This window comes from Nanorana parkeri, unplaced genomic scaffold (genome assembly GCF_000935625.1).
Source record: "Nanorana parkeri isolate BGI_ZX_2015 unplaced genomic scaffold, ASM93562v1 scaffold246, whole genome shotgun sequence".
NCBI lineage: Eukaryota > Metazoa > Chordata > Amphibia > Anura > Dicroglossidae > Nanorana > Nanorana parkeri.
Window position 1 is genome coordinate 1,621,803 of NW_017306514.1, and position 18,495 is coordinate 1,640,297.

The 18,495-nt window shown below is 41.7% G+C and overlaps 1 protein-coding gene across 1 annotated transcript; it reads right to left on the reverse strand.

Moving 5' to 3' along the window:
• Window positions 1-243: 243 nt before the first annotated feature.
• Window positions 244-17,088, reverse strand: IRF9 (interferon regulatory factor 9). The gene is made up of 7 exons (XM_018556667.1): window positions 16,909-17,088; window positions 14,414-14,598; window positions 12,686-12,794; window positions 3,043-3,166; window positions 1,608-1,973; window positions 787-902; window positions 244-549 (listed from the first exon to the last, which is right to left on the reverse strand). The coding sequence occupies exons 1-7, from the start codon at window positions 17,086-17,088 to the stop codon at window positions 400-402; spliced, it is 1,230 nt and encodes a 409-aa protein (XP_018412169.1). The 3' UTR covers window positions 244-399.
• Window positions 17,089-18,495: the final 1,407 nt, after the last annotated feature.

Consider the following 18,495-nt stretch of genomic DNA (forward strand, 5'->3'; position numbering starts at 1 on the left):
AATCTTCATGATGTCAGGCAAAGACACAAATCAAAGAGAGGTATCTTTGGAATACAAAGCCCTACTTAAGTTTGGTCAAATGGCTATATGCATCCACCACTGAGATATTTCCATATATATGTATGAGTCATACCATATATGAAATGCGTATGTGAGGAAAGGCAGCAGACAGTAAAAGGGTCCCCTTATTGAAGTCTCAAGGCATAAAAGTCCCATAGACATTCCGTAAAATATTCCGTAAAATTCAATTAAAAAATCTAAATACAAAACTACGGATACATGTTTATAATTGTGCTAGCTAATTTCAGGAACCTGAAGACACAATAGTAAAAACTGACCTTGGCCACCCCTGCCATATAACATTTAGATCTTATTCTGTGCAGTATATAGCTATAAACCTCAAGTATACATGCTGTCTGATGTATCCACAGGCATGAGCTGAATCAGATATGGGGAAGGCGGCTCCACCTTGACTGGATCTTGAACATGAGCAGCATAGAGATTTTCAGTTGCTTGTTGCACCAACTCAGAGGCCAAAGCTTGCTCAATCTACATGAAAAAGCACAAAATCACTATAACAAATTATTTTATGCCAACATTACATAGACTTTCATTGTAAGGTATAGACCAGCTAAAACCTGTCTGGATTCTGGCTGGCCTGTTCATTTGGAACCATTATAGAAATAGTGCTCACAGCTTCCTTTGCACTTAGCAATATGGCTTCCTTGCCAGGGTCATCTTACACCCTATCTAAACATGTGCATTCTGTGTATTCAGACTCCTCACCTTTGCTGTGATCAGTTTATCTTCAGTAGGGTCCCTGTCTGAGAATTCTTCTCCAAAACATAAGGTGACTTGATATTCTGGTGGGTTGCCACCATTCGTTCTGTATAATTCCAGTTCTACACAAAAATCCCAATAAAGAACATCAGTAAAGCAAAAAAAATGCCAGTATTCTTATATAAGCAGAACATAAAAGGTGATATTCTCTTTAAAATATGAAAACACTTGACCTTTGTGCTATAGGTTAGTATATGTTTATTAACTACCAATACAGTGGTCAATAACTGTACAGAATTTTCTGCACATACAAACAAGCATAATGCATGCAGATTATGTTTACTTCCTTATGTATTTTTTTTAGTAATGGGTCTTTAAATGGTACTAATCTGAATGTAAAGGTTTCTGTTATACTCATGTTTTGAAAGTTTGGCCTCATAGTGAACCATAAACCTTAAGGTACTATTAAAGACTGGGTGTTTTTTGCCTTAATGCATTCTCTGCATTAAGGCAAACCCCCACCCCCCATCACTGCGGCCATTTGTCACCCTCCGCCACAACCAGGAAGATACACAGGTTTTCCCACATATGGGTTCCTCCAGAGCAGTAGGCTAGCTGATGGAGGCACCGACACAGAAGGGAGGGAGGCGGGCTTGCGGTCTGGATACCACTTCAGAATAAGGAAATAAAAGCAAATCTGGCCACCATAAAATAAAATAAAATAAAAAGAACCCTGGAGGCTAAATGTCACTTTAAAGAGTCACAAAATGACTAAGGCAAACTTTTTATGCATTTACTCGTTATTTTACTAACTCACTTATTCTTACCTTTCAGGAACTTCTGTGTGTCAAATAATTTAACATGTTTATCTCTTTCCAGTTTATTAATTGTTCCTTGACTGTTTGTACACGGGCCAGTCCAATAAACGCGCCCAGAACAAGATTTTTGGCGTTGAGCAAAGATTCCATCAATGTTGCTGGCTAACATAACTCCAGCTTGAAGAAACTTCAGAAGATCCCCTGTCTTCTTCTGTGTGTCTTGATCAAGTGGTTCTATTGGTAAAGGAAGAAGAACATGCTCCATCTCTCCCAAGAAGCACTGGGTAGGAGCTTTAGCTGAGAGTTTACATTCTCCGCTCCGAATCAATAAGTTCGATACTTCAACACCACTGTATAGTACTGTGACTTGCATTTCTGAAACAGAAATAAAATGATAATGATTCCAAAACGATTTTCAAGGCCAAGCATAAGTACAAGTACTGTTCCTCAAGTACTCGCCGATACCAATTACCGGTACTTTTTTTTTTTAAAGTGACGTGACAGTTTTTCTAAAAGAATTTAGATTAATAATTTTAGGACAGTGGTGGAAGCACCAGGGCCCAGTCACAGCTGCAACTGCTGCGCCCCTGGTAGTTCTGCCACTGATTCCAAGCTGTAGAGGGACTACAAATCCCAGCAATACATTATACTGCAATGCAGAATACCACCAGCTGTAGAGGACTACAAATCTCAGCATTTCCTTATACAGCAAAGCAGAATAATATGAAGCTACATACTCTGTGTTTCTCACCAGGGCTATGCTGCATCTCAGGAGGCTTAGTGGGGTCTGACCAGGGCTGTGCAGGGTCTCAGGAGGATGCTCAGGGTCTCACCAGGGCTGTGCAGGGTTTCACCAAAGCTGTGTGTGGGGTCTCAGGAGGATGTGTGGTCTCACCAGGGTTGTGTGCGGGCTTCACCAGAGCTGCGTGTGGGTGTCACCAGGGCTGCCTGTGGGTGTCACCAGGGCTGCCTGTGGGTGTCACGAGGGCTGCCTGTGGGTGTCACCAGGACTGCAAGTGGGTCTCACCAGGGCTGCAAGTGGGTCTCACCAGGGCTCTGTGCAGCATCTCACCAGGGCTGCCTGTGGGTGTCACCAGGGCTGCCTGTGGGTATCACCAGGGCTACCTGTGGGTCTCTCCAGGGCTGCAAGTGGGTCTCTCCAGGGCTGCAAGTGGGTCTCTCCAGGGCTACAAGTGGGTCTCACCAGGACTGCATGTGGGTGTCACCAGGGCTCTGTGCAGGGTCTCACTAGGGCTGCATGTAGGTGTCACCAGAGCCGCATGTGGATGTCACCAGGGTTCTGTTCAGTGTCTCAGCAGTGCTGCATGTGGGTGTCACCAGGGCTCTTTGCGGCGCCTCATCAGGGCTGCCTGTGAGTATCCTCAGGGCTCTGTGCCGCGTCTCTCCACGGCTGTGTTCGGGTATCCCCAGTGCTGTGTCTCACCAGGGCTGCGCCGGACTCTGCGGGCAGCAGAAAGGAGGAGGGGGAAGATGTGGGGCCGGACCAGCACTGTAAAAAACAGCCGCTTCAAAGTCCCCAGGAATCGCTGGACCTCAGGCAGACGCTTCTGTTTAAGAATTCAAAGGGCCGGTATCGGCTCGTAGTATAGGTGCATCCCTAGTCTCTAACACTGTTGTGGTTCACCATCAACATCTGTGTTTCTCTGAATTGTAAGCTGAAAGTTGAAACTGAACAGTAAGCATTTGATTTGTTCTACTAATTTCAAATCTCCTGAAACAGGAGGGTGTCATGAGACTGAAGAAGAGAGAGCAGCCATAAAGCTTCATGTACCTCATTCTCATGTATCACTGAGAATGAATAAATAAAGACTAATTAGTCAGTGAAGCAAATCAGAATTTAATCTGCTGAAACTAGACTTGTACATAATACATAAGCAGTTAACAGTATAGCACTCATTTGACTAAGGCATGTTATTAATAAGAACTGTGTGTGTCATCTCACAGCCACAGGTAAGGTTCAAACCTCTCCCTGGTATAGATTTTTTAAATAGTATAACAGTCATACAACAAGGGATCTTGATAACAATACTTAGCAACATAGTTTATCTTTATAAGCAATAGGACAGAACAGGTAGTAAAAACTACATAGTAACAGCTGGCAGGAAGCACTGTGTTACAGCAATTCGGCAGAGGTGAGTATTTGCAGAGTTTAGTTCCACTTTAAGTTAAAGCCAAATGCCGGGTGAAATAATTTACACGTCATACTGGGTGGGTCGGTGTTAGAAATCGGTGTTAAAGAATAAAGGTAAAAGAGCATAAATAAGTATAATTTAAAGGTAATTTCTGATTGATGGCCATGCAGCAATCAAAACAGTTCTTATAAGGTAAATATGAAGCCTTGTGTTCTGTCCACTGCTGAGCACAAGCAGAATCGAACTATATAAGAGCAAGATATTACTATAAAGATGAAGGAAAGTAGGATCTACTGGTTATACTAGCTCTATGAAGGCCTTGTGCACACGGCTACTTGAATTAAATCTAAACTGATCATTGCTTGTAAGACTATCTATCCATATATCTACACTCAATGGCCACTTTATTAGGAACACATTCCTAGTACCAGGTTGGACCCCCTTTTGGGATGGACATGGTCAGAAACAATACTCAGGTAGGCTGTGGCATTTAAAAGATGACCAATAGGTACTAAGAGGCTGAAAGTGTGCCAAGAAAATATGGCCCACACCATTACACCACTGCCACTAGCCTGAACTGTTTATACAAGGCGGGATGGCTAGGCTCGGCGGGTCTCCCCGAAGTGATCAGAGAGAGATTCAGCGGCTTCCAGCCGCTGATCTCTCCTCTGATCGCTGGACCCGGAAGTGATGTCCATTACATACTGTAACAAGGACACTCCACTGTAGTCCAGGTAAGTCAAGCAAAACGCAGTTTATTAAAAGGGCAAACACAGTCTCTGGTCATCCACGGGGTAGCCTTCCCCTGTTCACATAAAGGCCAACATTTCATGCACTTTTCATGATAATCGTCCTTCCCCAGCAAATACCGTCCTTAGTAGCTTTCCTCAGCTCCAAGGCTCCCAGCACACCTCAGTATGACACTCACACTGCTCTCCCTGCAGCGTGTCCCACAGGTCCTATGGTCACCGACCTTCCTGACCTCTCCCAGCCTCCCCCGGCTGTTCCTTGTGCGTCCAGCACGCACCCGAGTCTGCGTGTGTCCGTGTACCTCCTGCACACACACCAACTCCAACTCTCTTCTCTGAGCACTGGGCTGGCTTCCTAATGAGGCTGCTCTCAGCCACCTGATCAGCCCAGACTTGTCATTGGCAACACCTGGCCCCAGGACTGGAGATCTCATCCCACCCAGAGCTCTACGAAATCGCCAGACCTCCAGATCCCAGCTACAATCAGGAAAACCTGGACGAACCTGAAAAGCCAGGTTCTTCCTTATAACATGTGTCAATTTCTGGACCCTCTCAGCCCCTTTGGCTGGGAGTCCTGGGTGCCAAAGTCGCCATACTACACCGTGGCATTGGCTTACACTGCCACAATACATACACAGTCTCCGGCTCTTAGAGCCAGGAGATGAAGCTGGGGATTCAGATCTGTTTCCTCAGCTTCTTTTGGATCCCTAGGTGACATTAGGAGTCCATAAAGAGGACCTATCACACCCTATCTGCTATTACATAGGGTGATTGTTAGCCCCCTATGTGATAGCAATAGGGTTAGTGTAAGAAAAAAAAATGAAGTGTTTAAAAGTTATAAAAATGAAAGTAACATAAAAGAAAAAAATGCAAAAAAAAAATTGAATGCCCCGCCCCCCACGTGCACGCACATATACACACGCGTCGGTGCGCCTACGTGCGAAAAGGACAATTGCGCTACACATGTTACATGTTGCCGCCAACTTCGGCTTGAGAGCAATAATTCTAGCCTTGTCAATCACTGTTAGCACTAAATTGATGAGCGGTAAAAGCGTTTAAAATGTTCCCTATGGGAAATTTGGGGTATTGACGTTTTTGAGAATCACTCCGGTGTTCTATGGAAAGCTCACTGCACAGAGCTCCAGTGTTTCTGAGCACCAGAGGTAGTTAGAGATCTCAATGAGTCGGAGCTTTCGATAGAACACCGGATCCTGCAGCTTCCTCCGCCCACCTCAGCTGTCATAGGCTGGGAGGAAGACTGCAGTGCTGCTACTGGCTGGAAGGACAGCACGGGAGAAGCAGGACACCTGGGACATGGAGGATACATTGCTTTTTTCTGCATTACACTGCTGGCCTCTGTACTCTGCATCACACCACTGGCCTCTGCACTCTGCATTGTTACTGATCTCTGTGTCACACCACTGACCTGGCGGAGTTAAGGGCGGGGCACGGTAGGGGTCAGGTGGGGCGACTGGTGGCGAGTAACTCTTAAGGCCTGGCTAGTAGCTCAGGACTTGAAATTTTGAGCCCTGATCTATGAAACCTTATTCCAGTGAAGCTGAAAGCAAAACTGGCAGAAATGGACAACTAATGTTATGAGAACAGACGCACGAAAAAGAGCATGATAGATACATATATTGCATCAAATGATATAATTCTACATAAAGCAATCCAATAATTTAAAGAAATACCTTTATGTGTGGACTGTGTAGGGGGCAACGGCAACGACGTTGACTGTAGTAAAGCTGTAAAGGGCAAGAGACACAAATATTTAATATACAAATAAAGGAAAATGTTTGTTACAAGGAATATATATACGTTATTGTAACTTCTAGGTCAAAAATTCTGTATTTACTGTAACATTAGTGGTGATGTTTAGACTGTGGGAATGAAAAGTCGATTAATTTATATCAGGAGTTTACCTCTTTTTTTTAATATTTGTTTTACTAAAGGTCACTGTAAATGTAATTAATTACAAGGAATGTGGGAAGTTGTGTCACCGAGCCTACATCCCAAAGCAATGTTAAAGCACAAAAATATATTTATCAAAAGCCTTGTCTCATCTCAGATATAAATGTCATGGTCCAAATCTGACTAAAATCGTTGTGAAGAGATGTCACCAGCACTCCAAATATGACAGAATACGTCAAAGTTTTAGTGAATCTTCGTTTTTATTTTTAGAAGTCACTCAAAGTGGAATCAAGCGCTTTCGGGGCTGCACAGGGTGCCCTTCATCAGGCTTAAAGTGAACATATAAGACTGCCATTGTGAGACTGCCATGCGCCCAGAGACAACTATATAAGACTGCCATTGTGAGACTGCCATGCGCCCAGAAGCTATTATGTGAGAATGCTATTCTACCTGAGATTACTATGTGAGACTGCCATGCTCCCAGAAGCTATTTGGGGCGACTGCCATGTTCCCAGATACTAATATGCAAGACTGCCATGTTCTCAGAGACTAATATGTAAGAGTGCCATGTTCTTAGAGACTACTTTGTGACTTAGTCATGCTCCCACTAAGACTTCAAAGAACCCTGTTTTCAAATACCACCATGATCCCAGATCCGCCCTTACAGACTACCATACTCTCAAAAAGGAGTCCCATAGACCTGAAAAGCACACAAAGGAGCATTTTCTTTGGCCTCCTCGCAGTAAAGAGAAGCATTTACAGGTGTCCTCTATGGCTAGGATATGTGATGTCACTTTCAGGTTGAACAGAGGACACCATAGTCAGTGCTAGGCAGGAGCTATGAGCAGTGTTGATGTCACACTAGCAGTGATTGAACCGCTGTTTAGAATAGGGCTGTGGGCTGAATTTTGAACAATGATGATTGATATGGTGATGCACATACTAAAGAGAGAAAAGCCATTGTCCTTGATCACTCACATATTGTTAGAAGACTACGACAGATCAGGAGTGTAAAACTAAGATGAGACGTATCAGGCATTTGCTGACATACAATTACCAAGCCGTGCCCCGTTTTCTTAATTCCTAACACTGTCTGACCTTTCACAAGAATGCATTTCAGTTCATGTGTAAGGGCACAGGACAAAAAGACACCTGTTGTGTAACATTTCAAAAAGGTATTCCAATATGTACTCTAGGACTAGTATGAATAAACAAGGCCAGGAGATATGATGCATGCAGCCAAATGTTTCCAGCATGTAAGATTTAGGGGGGATCCTTAATAATGTGTTAGCTATTTGGGAAAGCTGGAATTTGGGAGCCTGGGTCTCATATGTGGCCCTGTACCTTTAAGGAGATAGAGGTAGCCTCTAGGCAAACTTGCTCTTAATGTATTTATTGCTATAATATCCTAGTTTTGACACTCCTTTAGATTTTACTAGGACCGCACTTTAACCCTTTGCTCTGAAACAATGTTACCATTTTTATTGTGCATGTTAAAACTCACATTATAGACTTTGGATTTCACAAAAAATCCCACAAACCATATTTTCTGAAAGCAGAGCAGCTATAGCATTACAAAACAGTATTCATAACTTCATGACACTTGCACAAATGTTTATCAAATCTATATTTTCAAATAAAAAGGACTTACATTAATTTAATTGCACAAAAACACAATATGATCTCTGAAAGGTCCATTACACATAAAAGATGAGCAAGGACACTATACAGAACCATTTTCATAAGATTTATTAAGGGCAGTAATATATACAGTATAACCTTATTATCTGCCAGTCTTCAAAACATTGGCAGAATTGTATGGCTTTTCAAGTGTTATAGTGATTAAAGTCTCTCAATAACAGAGATTGTTTATCTCTGTTATGCATGCTTTCTATACATTGTATCTGCATATATTTGTCTCAATAAAGTTTATACGAAAAAATTAAAGTGACTGAATCAAGTTAATAAATATAAACACAAAAATTGTACATAGGCAACACTATAGTTTCCCCTTAAGTGTCATATACCAATACATTTTAATGTCTTTTATGCCCTTTTTACACTGCACAGATGGGTGAATGAGCTTCTCTTAAATGTGTGCATTGATGGCAGCCAGCAAAACATTCCCCCTAATAACCACATCACCAAAGTACGCCATTTAAAAAACTGCAGCAGCCAGTTATCTATCCTGTGATCATTGGCAAAACTACCACCATAACTGCTCACGCGGCCACTATGGGGTCCAGTCAGGAGCAGGAGAGGTGAGCAACTTGACACTAATTACTGTATGCTTGGGATTCTGGGGGGTGCACAGTGCATACCTTCACTGAATCTGGGTGCGGTGCATAATGGTTAACACTGTTGCCACCAATGAAGCTGGGGAAAGGGGGGTTATGTTGCCTCCCCACAGCTCTTATATTTGCTGCATACAGTTTCTAACAAAACCCAATGTATATACCTTTTTTAAATCTTTTTGCAAGTAGTCACATAACCACAAAGTTCCAGCAAGTGTGCCTGACCGTGCAGCTGGCAGGCACTAACTCTTCCAGGACCTACAAAACCTTAGAGCTATGGATGCCAATGGGATGACAACATTGCTCTAAGGATTCAGCTGCGTTGTCGGCCCTGCACAGACAGACACATTTTGAGCTTGCACTCATGTGACCACTTGGAAAAAGCCCCCCAAAAAAGTATTTCCATTGAAATTTACTAGAAAATGTATGCAGCGAATATAACAGCACCCTTATTGGGTGTTTTTCAAATTTTCACTTTGCTTTTGTTTGTTTGTTGAGGGGCCCCATAAAAATTTTGTTTTGGAGCCCTGTTACACCTCTGCAAAAATAAATCTGCCTGGACTTGAGGGTTTCCATGTAATGCTTTTTTGTACATTCTCGACATTACTTGAGCAAATAATTGCACCTTTTCCAAAATGTCATACTCAACTGTTAATTGGCCTGTTTTTTTCCTTTTCTTGTGCTGCTCAACTTATTCCCATGGTATGTGTTCTTCTTCTGCTCTTTTTTTTATGAAACATTTATAGAAATGGAAAGTCTGTGCACCAGGAAAGGCCAGCAGATTCTACAAAAGTGGCCCAAAACAGCCGAGGAAAGCTTTTATTTTCAAATGTGCTTGTTACTAAGTGCAATATCTCCCTCTTTCTTTTCCTTGTCTTTTATAAAAGGGCCCTTGGGTTAGTCATGTCTAAACATGGCTGTTTACCTAACTGATTGCGGTTACTGGATATACTCTTAATATGGCTGTCTCTTGAGGATGAATCCGCCTTTGTAGCCACGTTACTATCCCCAAGAGGAGACTAAACGTTTGTACAAATGAAAGCTAGAAAGCTCTTAAGAGAAAAGGGCAGTGTGACTGTTGCGAAAAGTCTTTAGGTGTTCTATGGGTAAAATTGTGATTATTTGCTTTTGACTATACATTGACTGCCCAAGCGTACTGCTAGTTGTGTGCCTACATATTATTGATAAACATACCGATTCCCTGGTGATAGAACAATATATAATAATCAAGATTACATTTAAAACATAAAAGTTGGTAACATGTATTTAAATGTCTCAAAGCATCATACATACAGTCATGTGAAAAAGTATGTACACCCCTTGGAAAGTGTTAACTTTTTTTGTTGTTGAATAAATGATTGAGAAGGCACAATTTTCTTGTATTTCTATTCAAGTATACCAGCTTTATTGGTAGGTGCTGCTTGAATAAAGATCTAATATTTGCATGCTACCACATGTTGAGAACGTCAACAATATCCATGGGGTGTAATTCATTATTTTTTATAAATAAGTCTAAGTACATATATTAATGTATGTTTTAATGTTATCACTCACTCAACAGGGTAGTGTTCTGGTGTTCAGGCTGGTGTGATTCACAATTAGGGATATGCGGATTTATGGTTGGTGCATCAGTATTGCTGGTGTCACTTCCATTTCCAGAATCAGCAGAGCCACAGCTGGTTGCCTCCAGTGTCTCAATGTAAGATAGCTGCTGGAAATGACAGAATAAAAAATCAGACACGAGCAGAAAAAAAAGTCCAACTCAAGCAAAAACTTTTTTGTTCAATATAGATAACATGCAGAAGGGTTAGAGCTTCTTTAAGGTTTCTACTGTTATCTTTTTCCCCGTTGGGTGAGATTTACCTTAAAGGAGAACTATGAGATGAGTGATTTCCAAACTATGGGGAAAAACACAGACCCCATAGTTCTCCTTTAACTTCTTGTCAGGACAGGGAGTGATGGGAAATATCTCCAACAGGGACACATAGGAAAGCACAAACACATTTTTAGAGTTTTCAACAAAAGATTCCAAATTCAGAAATTGTTTTTAACCCCTTCGTGACGGGAGATGTAGACTGTACGTCCCGCCACAAAGTGTCAGGCTCGTCCTCGGCACCCCCGGCGCCGCGGCGCTCCGGCCGTGACGTCACGCAGCGCTCCGCCCCCTGGGCTCGGCGTGGTTCTCATAAACCCAGTGAAGGCAATCACTCGGCGTTCAGTCAATGTGGAACGTCGAGCGAATTGCCTCCACTGTCTCCACTGAACCAGTCCGGCTCCCACACCCTGTCCAGATCGCAGCACTTGCTGGCACTTCTCCTCGTTACAGCTCCTCTCAGCCACGCAGGATAGAGACAGATCCCCCACAGCTTGAACAGCTGAACCGCAAGTATCTGGGCTCTAGCCCTATGTTGAACTACCTGTCAGTTACCTGATACTACTGCTGATAAATACTTGTTGAAGTTATATGCCTGTGAAATTGCTACTGAAGGTTTACATACCAACTGAAGTGTATTGAGAGATACTGCTAACGATTACATACCTACGCTATATGTCTATCTACTTGCACCAGTTCCACGTTACTGTTGTCACTCGGGTGTAAAGAACATCAGCATTAGTCCATATTCCTCAGTATTGCCTGGATGCACTGGGTGTTAGAGGCAGCCTATAGATTTCGGGGTTGTGTGTGCAGTTAAACCAATCTATAGCTCCTCTGGTTGGTTCATACTACAGTCCCATCAGACCACCATCACTGCAGTAACTTGCCTTCCACTAAGGCTGGGATACATGATGTGGAACGACTTCCTAGCGCACTGAGTGTGTAGGAAGTCGCCTGACTGACCGAATCCCATTCAGCCTACCAAATTAGTTCCGCAGCTGCCGTCCAGTTCCACCATAGCCGCTTGATTGTGATACAAAGGGACCAAATGACTCATCACGTACACTGTACGTGATGAGTTATTTGCTGCATTAGAGGGCTGGTAACCGCTGAGAATCAGCGGTTACCATTCATTAATGGATGCCTCAGTATAGAGGCATCCATTAATGAAAGGGTTAACCTTTTTCAGGCACCTGATACCTTAATATCGGGTGTCTGAGAGTCAAAGCAGAGCGGGCAAACATGCTGGCAAAAGCCGGCATTCTGACAGCTCGTATAGATCTAGAGATATCTCTCTCGATCGTATACTGGCTTTTTTTTTTCTTTCACTTTCAGGAATAGATACATAACGATCAGAAAACTTAGTGACAGCTGAATCCTGAAATGCTGCAGGATCAGTGTCACTAACTTATTATCAGCTGTTCTGAAGTTTGGCGCAGCCTAATAATAACCAAAAATGTATTCATTTATCAAGCAGTAATAGTGAGATTAATTCACAATGACTGCTTGATATAATTAAATAAATAAAAATTTGTAAAACAAATAGTGAAAAGTGTAAAGAAAAAAAAAAGTGTAAAAAAATAAAAAATAAAGGACAAATAAATGAATGTATTTATTGCATTTTTTTTTAGCTGTGCTGGTTTTGTAAAAAATGCTACAAATCAAAACTGGGAAAAAAAGTGTTTTTTTTAAACGTTTTTTCCTCTTTTTTTATATTTTATTTGCCCTAAGTGAGGCGTTAGACACACATATGTGATATAAATATGTAGCCCTATCTGTCCTCTAAAAAACAATATACAATATGTGTGGGTGCACTTTGTAAGAAAGTATATTACTGACGTGGAAGAATCACACAGCAAAAATGTCAAAAGTAGGTCAGTCATTTACGAACAGAAGCTAAAAACAAGCTCAGTCATGAAGGGGTTAATCACTGAATGTGACTTTTGTCTAACTAACAAACCCCCCCTGCACATTTCTTGTACATGCATCACAGGGACAGGAAGAGAAGAAATGGGGGTCACGCACAGAAATATAAACCTATCAGGAATATGAACTTATCCAAATCCAAGATAAAAATGTCATTGGAGTTAGGCTTTAATCTTACCAGGCTCACATGTTTAGACTTCTTTTCCACCTGGTCAACCTTATCACAAGATTTGGCCTTTAAATCTGCTGAAGTCTTCCTCTTCTGTGTCAGTTTTCCTGATTGGGGGTTTTCTGAAGTAAGAGGAAATAAAAAACATGATAAAGCTGTCCATAGTGCTGGAAAAATGACAGTCCCCTAGACATGAAGTACAATCATAGGAACTACTTGACTAACATGTGCAGCTAACCACTTTTAATTAGTCTCTCCCCCAATACATTATTTACAGATATAGACAGATTACAGAGTTGCATAAGGAGCATTTATCCATACAGAGTGTTTTTAGATAAATGATAAACATATTTATAAGGTAAACTAAGAAGTGTTCCGATTTCAGTGAGGAATCATTGTTCCAATGCATCTACAAAACAATCACTTTCCATTTTAGCATGTCTGTGTTCCCATAAGCAAATAAGCATGCATTTAAAGCTCGTTCTTTTCCCATACTAGTGTCCTTTACCCCTTCTCTTCACAGCAGCACATAATCACCCCTTTCGTTTAAATTAAATATAGATATACATCTGTGCTATTCTTCCCATGTCCCTTTTCAAAGCTGCCAACACTACAAGTACCATATGCAGTACTTTCCGATAATTTTTGCCAGAATAAAGTGTAGAGCTTATTACCAATGTGTTCAATCAAAGTGCAATGTACAATAACTGTGATGTGCATATAATCCCTCATGACAAATTATATGTCCAAAGTTCCATATGCAAAAAAACAAAACAATGTGCAATATTCAGCAATAAATAAATCAATAAGTTTACAAAATCAATATTTTAATTCTCTAAAGATGTGCTCCAGTATTCTCAGTGTGAAGAGACCTCAGTGAACCATGGTGAAGAGACCTCATTCGGTGAAAACAATTGCATGGATCACATCCCTTTCCTTTACAGTTGTTCTGCTCAGCTGAGTGAAAATACTCAATTTTTCGAGGTATGGAGGAGCATGTGACAGCACTGGGCTAATCACCAAGCTCGGTGATGTTACGTAGGGAGGGTCCATAGCTCTGTGCAAGCTAAGGGCAGCTTTATCTGCTCCTGTAAACTGAAAGTAGCAGCAGGTGAATGAAGGAAAGCGGTATGTGCTGCGGAGCAGCAAAGCACAAGTTGATTTGATACTTTAAACTAGGGATGCACAGATACCGATACTAGTATTGGTATCAGTGCCATTTGGGCTCATACTCGCCCCCGGTTTTCTGATTGGCCAGAGAGTCGGCTTCATGGAGCTGGCTAACCAGGAAGCCAGGTAGCGAGTCATTACACGCCGCCAGGCTTCCTTAATGGGACTTCCGGTATTGGCAGTCGGTATTGGCAAGTACCAAAAACAAATATCAGTACTCATACTTGATACCGAAAAACCAGTATCAGTGCATCCCTACTTTGAACTGAACTCTAGCCCAAGGCACAAATGGCAATAAAAACATCACAGAGATTTCCCCTCACTTCCACTAGGTGATTGCAGTGAGATGAAATTACTTTCCTCTCTACACAGTGAATTCTTAATATATTCCTTTTGAGGATCCACTAGGGATAAACTGACACTCCTGCCAGCCTGTAGTAGATTCTCCAAAGGAACATATGGAGAATGCGCTGCATAGAATGGAAACCAGAAGTCCAGCTCATAGCAAGTTTCTGGTTGATAGTAAGTGAGGGAAATCAAGTCTCTGAAGACACAGGCAGCAAGTCCTCACCTTGCTCCTCCGGTGGAACAATTTTATAAACTTTGTATGGTTCAGATATATCCAGCTGGGACCTTTCTGGACGCTCTTGGAATTCTAGGCTTTTATTCAATGCACAACGAAGTCTTGTCTTCCATGCTGCTGCATCCTCTTTATCTCCATTTTTGTATTTGTTCTTGTACTGAGCCCATGCCTATATATGTAATAAAAAAAATCAAGAAAGAGTAATTTAATATGAAAGTATAACTAAAGCGGAAAACCTTTTTGTGGATAGAGTGGGGAGTTGTTAAAACCCCTGTTGAATGCGCGCTGAGTGCAGTGCGGTGATCGCACCCAGGGCACGGGCACTGAGATCTTTCGTCCCCCCCCCCCCCCCCCTTTTTTTTTCTTTTTTTTTTAGTCCTTGTTGTAATTCGCCTCCAGCAGAACCCGAGTAGTTGGGAGGCTATCCGCTCGAGTTGAGGGATGGTCCTCCTGGCTTGGGGTCCAAGTTAGGTTTCTTGGTTAATTGTTGAGAAAAGTAAGGTGGAAATGCATGCTGACCTCTAGTACAGATTGATGGTTTTATTGCACTATGTATGAGCAGCCGGGCTCGGCTGTGTGATGTATAAGCTGAATTTCTGTATATGTTTCATTATGCAGGGCCATGAGGTCCTACTGTTTCACACTTCTGTACTATGTTGGTATGCTTATATAAATAAAGAATACAAAAAAACCCCTGTCAGTTTTTTGTTTTGTTTTACTGCCTATGCCCCTTCGGGGAGATTTTCCTTCACTTTCTGTTCTAGAGACATAACAGGAAGTGAGAAAAAATTGTCATAAGTGAAGGCAACTCCCTTTTAGACAGTTGTCACCACAACAAATGCCACTTTGGAGAGCCCCCTGTATTCCTGTTCCAGTGATAAGTGACCAGTGAGGTAACAGATAGCAATAAAAATCCGAAAAGATTTGTACCTTTAAAAATAATAACCCATTTTGGCTGTTTATTGTTTCTATTTGAACCTAAATGGATCAAAGCTTGTCAAATCTTTTCTGTTAATACCCATGCGTAGAGACTTCTCAGAGGAAGATAGAATCTCTTTCTTAGAAATGGGCTGTGGGATTGTAGCGAAAAATATAAAAACAAGCACCATTTTATGCAGCTACCGTATGCGTTAGCGGGACTGCTATGTCTGTGTTTTATGCCTTGAATAAATAAAGAAGATTTTTCCTGGATCCAGAACCATGTGCAAACACTTATTTCTACTTTTTCCCTAGCAGCTATGTAAAATGAGGTCAGACGAAAAAGTCAGATCTCCAAACAATACTTTTCAACGCTCCCAGACAGTACAGCTCTCAGTGGGATGGTTTCAGCAGTGCGGTCAATCCAGAAAACAAATAGAAAGGCTAGGTGTGGCTATAGGATTAATTGACAACTTACAAGCCGGTGAATCAGCGGTAACAATGCTGACAGCCATGCCCCCTTCTTTCCATCCCGCTGTAGTGCATGAAAGTACACATAGCCTGTATTAAGGTGACAATGCTGCTCTGAATTCAGGAGCAATGCAGCAGTGTTGTCAACCTATCAAAGGTTGCTGCATGAGGTGGACATTCCTGGCACAATCAACAGATATTTGGGAGACTGCAGTGCAAAAAGGGAAAACAGCAAGTGAAGACACCCTCACAATGGAATGCTGCAGCACATTTTTTAAATGTGAGGCTATAGTCCAACTGTGGGCCCCCAGGAGAAACCAAAGGACTTATGTATAAGCATTCTAACCAGCATATAGCTGGGCGAATGCTGTTTGCACGGCATAGATTGTAAAGCTCTCACGGGCAGGGCCTTCCTTGCCATCTTGTTTTGATTTGTATTGTAATGTCTTCCTTATATTGTAAAGCGCAGCGCAAACTGTTGGCGCTATATAACGCCTGTATAATAATAATAACAACTTCTACCCCTAGATAAAACCGAGGAATACAGGAATTCCATTTAGTGGTAGGAATGCCGTGCGAACGGCATTCACCAAGCTATACACTGGGCAAAATATTATACATCAGCTCCTAACACTCCATTCACACAGAAGCGGTTGCCCACGTGTATTTGGCCATACGAATATGAACGGAGTTGCACTTAACATATAAAACAATGCACTTTTTTGTGTATTGTTCAGACTTTTGCGGCGGCTGCGCGGTACGAAACCGCGCAGCCTGCAAAATGATCCAAAATGATGGATTCTGCACGTTTGCGGCTATAATAATAGCCGCAAACTAGCGGAATCCGTGCAGATGAAAGATTTTAGCATTTGCATGCCGTGTGGTCTTCAGCAGGAAGCGCAAACGCTATATGTAAATGGAGCCTACGTGTAAGTAACAAGAAAACTAAACAAAAATGCATGCTTAATTTACTGTAATAATAACTACTACTGCTTTGTAAAAGAAAATGAAATGAGGCTGAAAATATCAAATAAAGGACACATACGTTTCAGATTTACAAAGCACATACTCTCTATAATAGGAGACGCACCTTAAAGATGGCAGCATCTTCATCATGTCGAAAGTCCTGTTTCCCTGCGTGTTTCCATGGGATTCGGAAGCAAGTTTTTTCTTCATCATCCCACATTAGTCCAGGATACTTTCCACTGTCAACTTGCTCTACTAGCCATGGTTTGAGCTTCCGTGCACAACGAGCCTCACCTTTGGCCATCTAAAAGTCACCCAGCAAAGTGTTTTACTCAGATTACACACAACATCATGTAGAAGAGCTGTTATCAGAACAATGTTTTCATGTGGTTGCCTTTGTAAATGAAACCAGCCCATCAATAAAAAAACAAACAAAAAGTAGAACACTGCTAAGTAGTAAGAGACTGAATGACTGACTAACTGCAAGTTAAAATAGTATACGGTGCAAAAGATCCTTTTGTTGGTTGGTTCTCAAACTAAGCTAGGAGTTACAAGGCACTTCTAGTCTCCAAAGGACATAAACTTCCATTGATAAATGAGAAGATTCATACATTTAGGTGCCAGTCGCAATTTCCTAGACTACCTGGCTCTGTGAATCTGTGCTGCCCTAATTTAAATGTTATTATATTTTATCTTATTTGTTGAAACATACTTGCTAGGAAAAAAGCTTTGGTTCTAAGTTGTATTTTATTCCTCTGATCTGCCCACTATACCTATTAGTAAAGAGTAATCCCTCCACTCAATCTGCCACTTCAGCCTGAAAGTCCTAGTACCCAGGTAGTACCTTCACATGACTTAGCAAGCTCCCCCCAGCCTGATCACATGTAGCAGTTCTTCGGCCTGGTAATTGGACACAGTGCGGCACAGAAGCACTCTCTTTTTGGGCATGGGGAGGCTGAAGCAGAGAAATGAACTGGCAAGAAAGCAGGGACACGTTGGGGCATGGTGCCTGTAACAAAGCCGTGTTGTGTGCACGGTTAGAGTGTCATACAAAAATCAGAACATGCACAGGGTTATTCACAAAAGGGTGCAGAGTTTGGAGAAGACAGGAGAAGTGAACAATCTAGGCCACCATAGGTGATTTAGAAGAATTCTCCAATTCCGGTCACTTTCCAGTTCAGCTATGTTGTCCTAGATTGTTCACTTCTCCTGCCTTCTCCAAACTCTGCACCCTTTTGTGAATAACCCTGTCAATATTGTTACTTGATGAATGTCTTTCCAAATTTCATAAATATTCAATTCTGGAAATGAATAGAATTTCCCAAATGGCGACCATATTCTCTATTAGAACTTCTTTCCTTCAAGAAAAATTTTCATCCTGCACCTTTTCCGTCACTACAGTAGAAATTGATGGTCAATTAGGCCCCATTAACTATTAGAAAATAATAAACAAATGTTCTGAAAATGACTTTTTTTAAACAAAGTTCTAACTGTATAAGCAGCTTTAATGGAGTTTTTTTTTTTAAGGCAGTCACAACTTAAAATAAATCTTCACACACTGAAAAACATCACAGCACACATACGCAAAGCCAGAGTTACATTATTATGATCAATTACATTACATTCATATCATGTTATGAAAATTGCTGTGTTAATTGTGTGAGGCATAACGTTATGGACAGACTTACTTTGAGCTATTTGGGGGGGAGGT

Coding starts and splice junctions, on each gene's coding strand:
- IRF9 (XM_018556667.1), bottom strand. CDS start 17,088: ATGGCCAAAGGTGAGGCTCGTTGTGCACGGAAGCTCAAACCATGGCTA. Junction 14,599..16,908: donor AAGATGCTGCCATCTTTAAG/GTGCGTCTCCTA, acceptor TTACATATATAG/GCATGGGCTCAGTACAAGAA. Junction 903..1,607: donor CACACAGAAGTTCCTGAAAG/GTAAGAATAAGT, acceptor ATTTTTGTGTAG/AACTGGAATTATACAGAACG.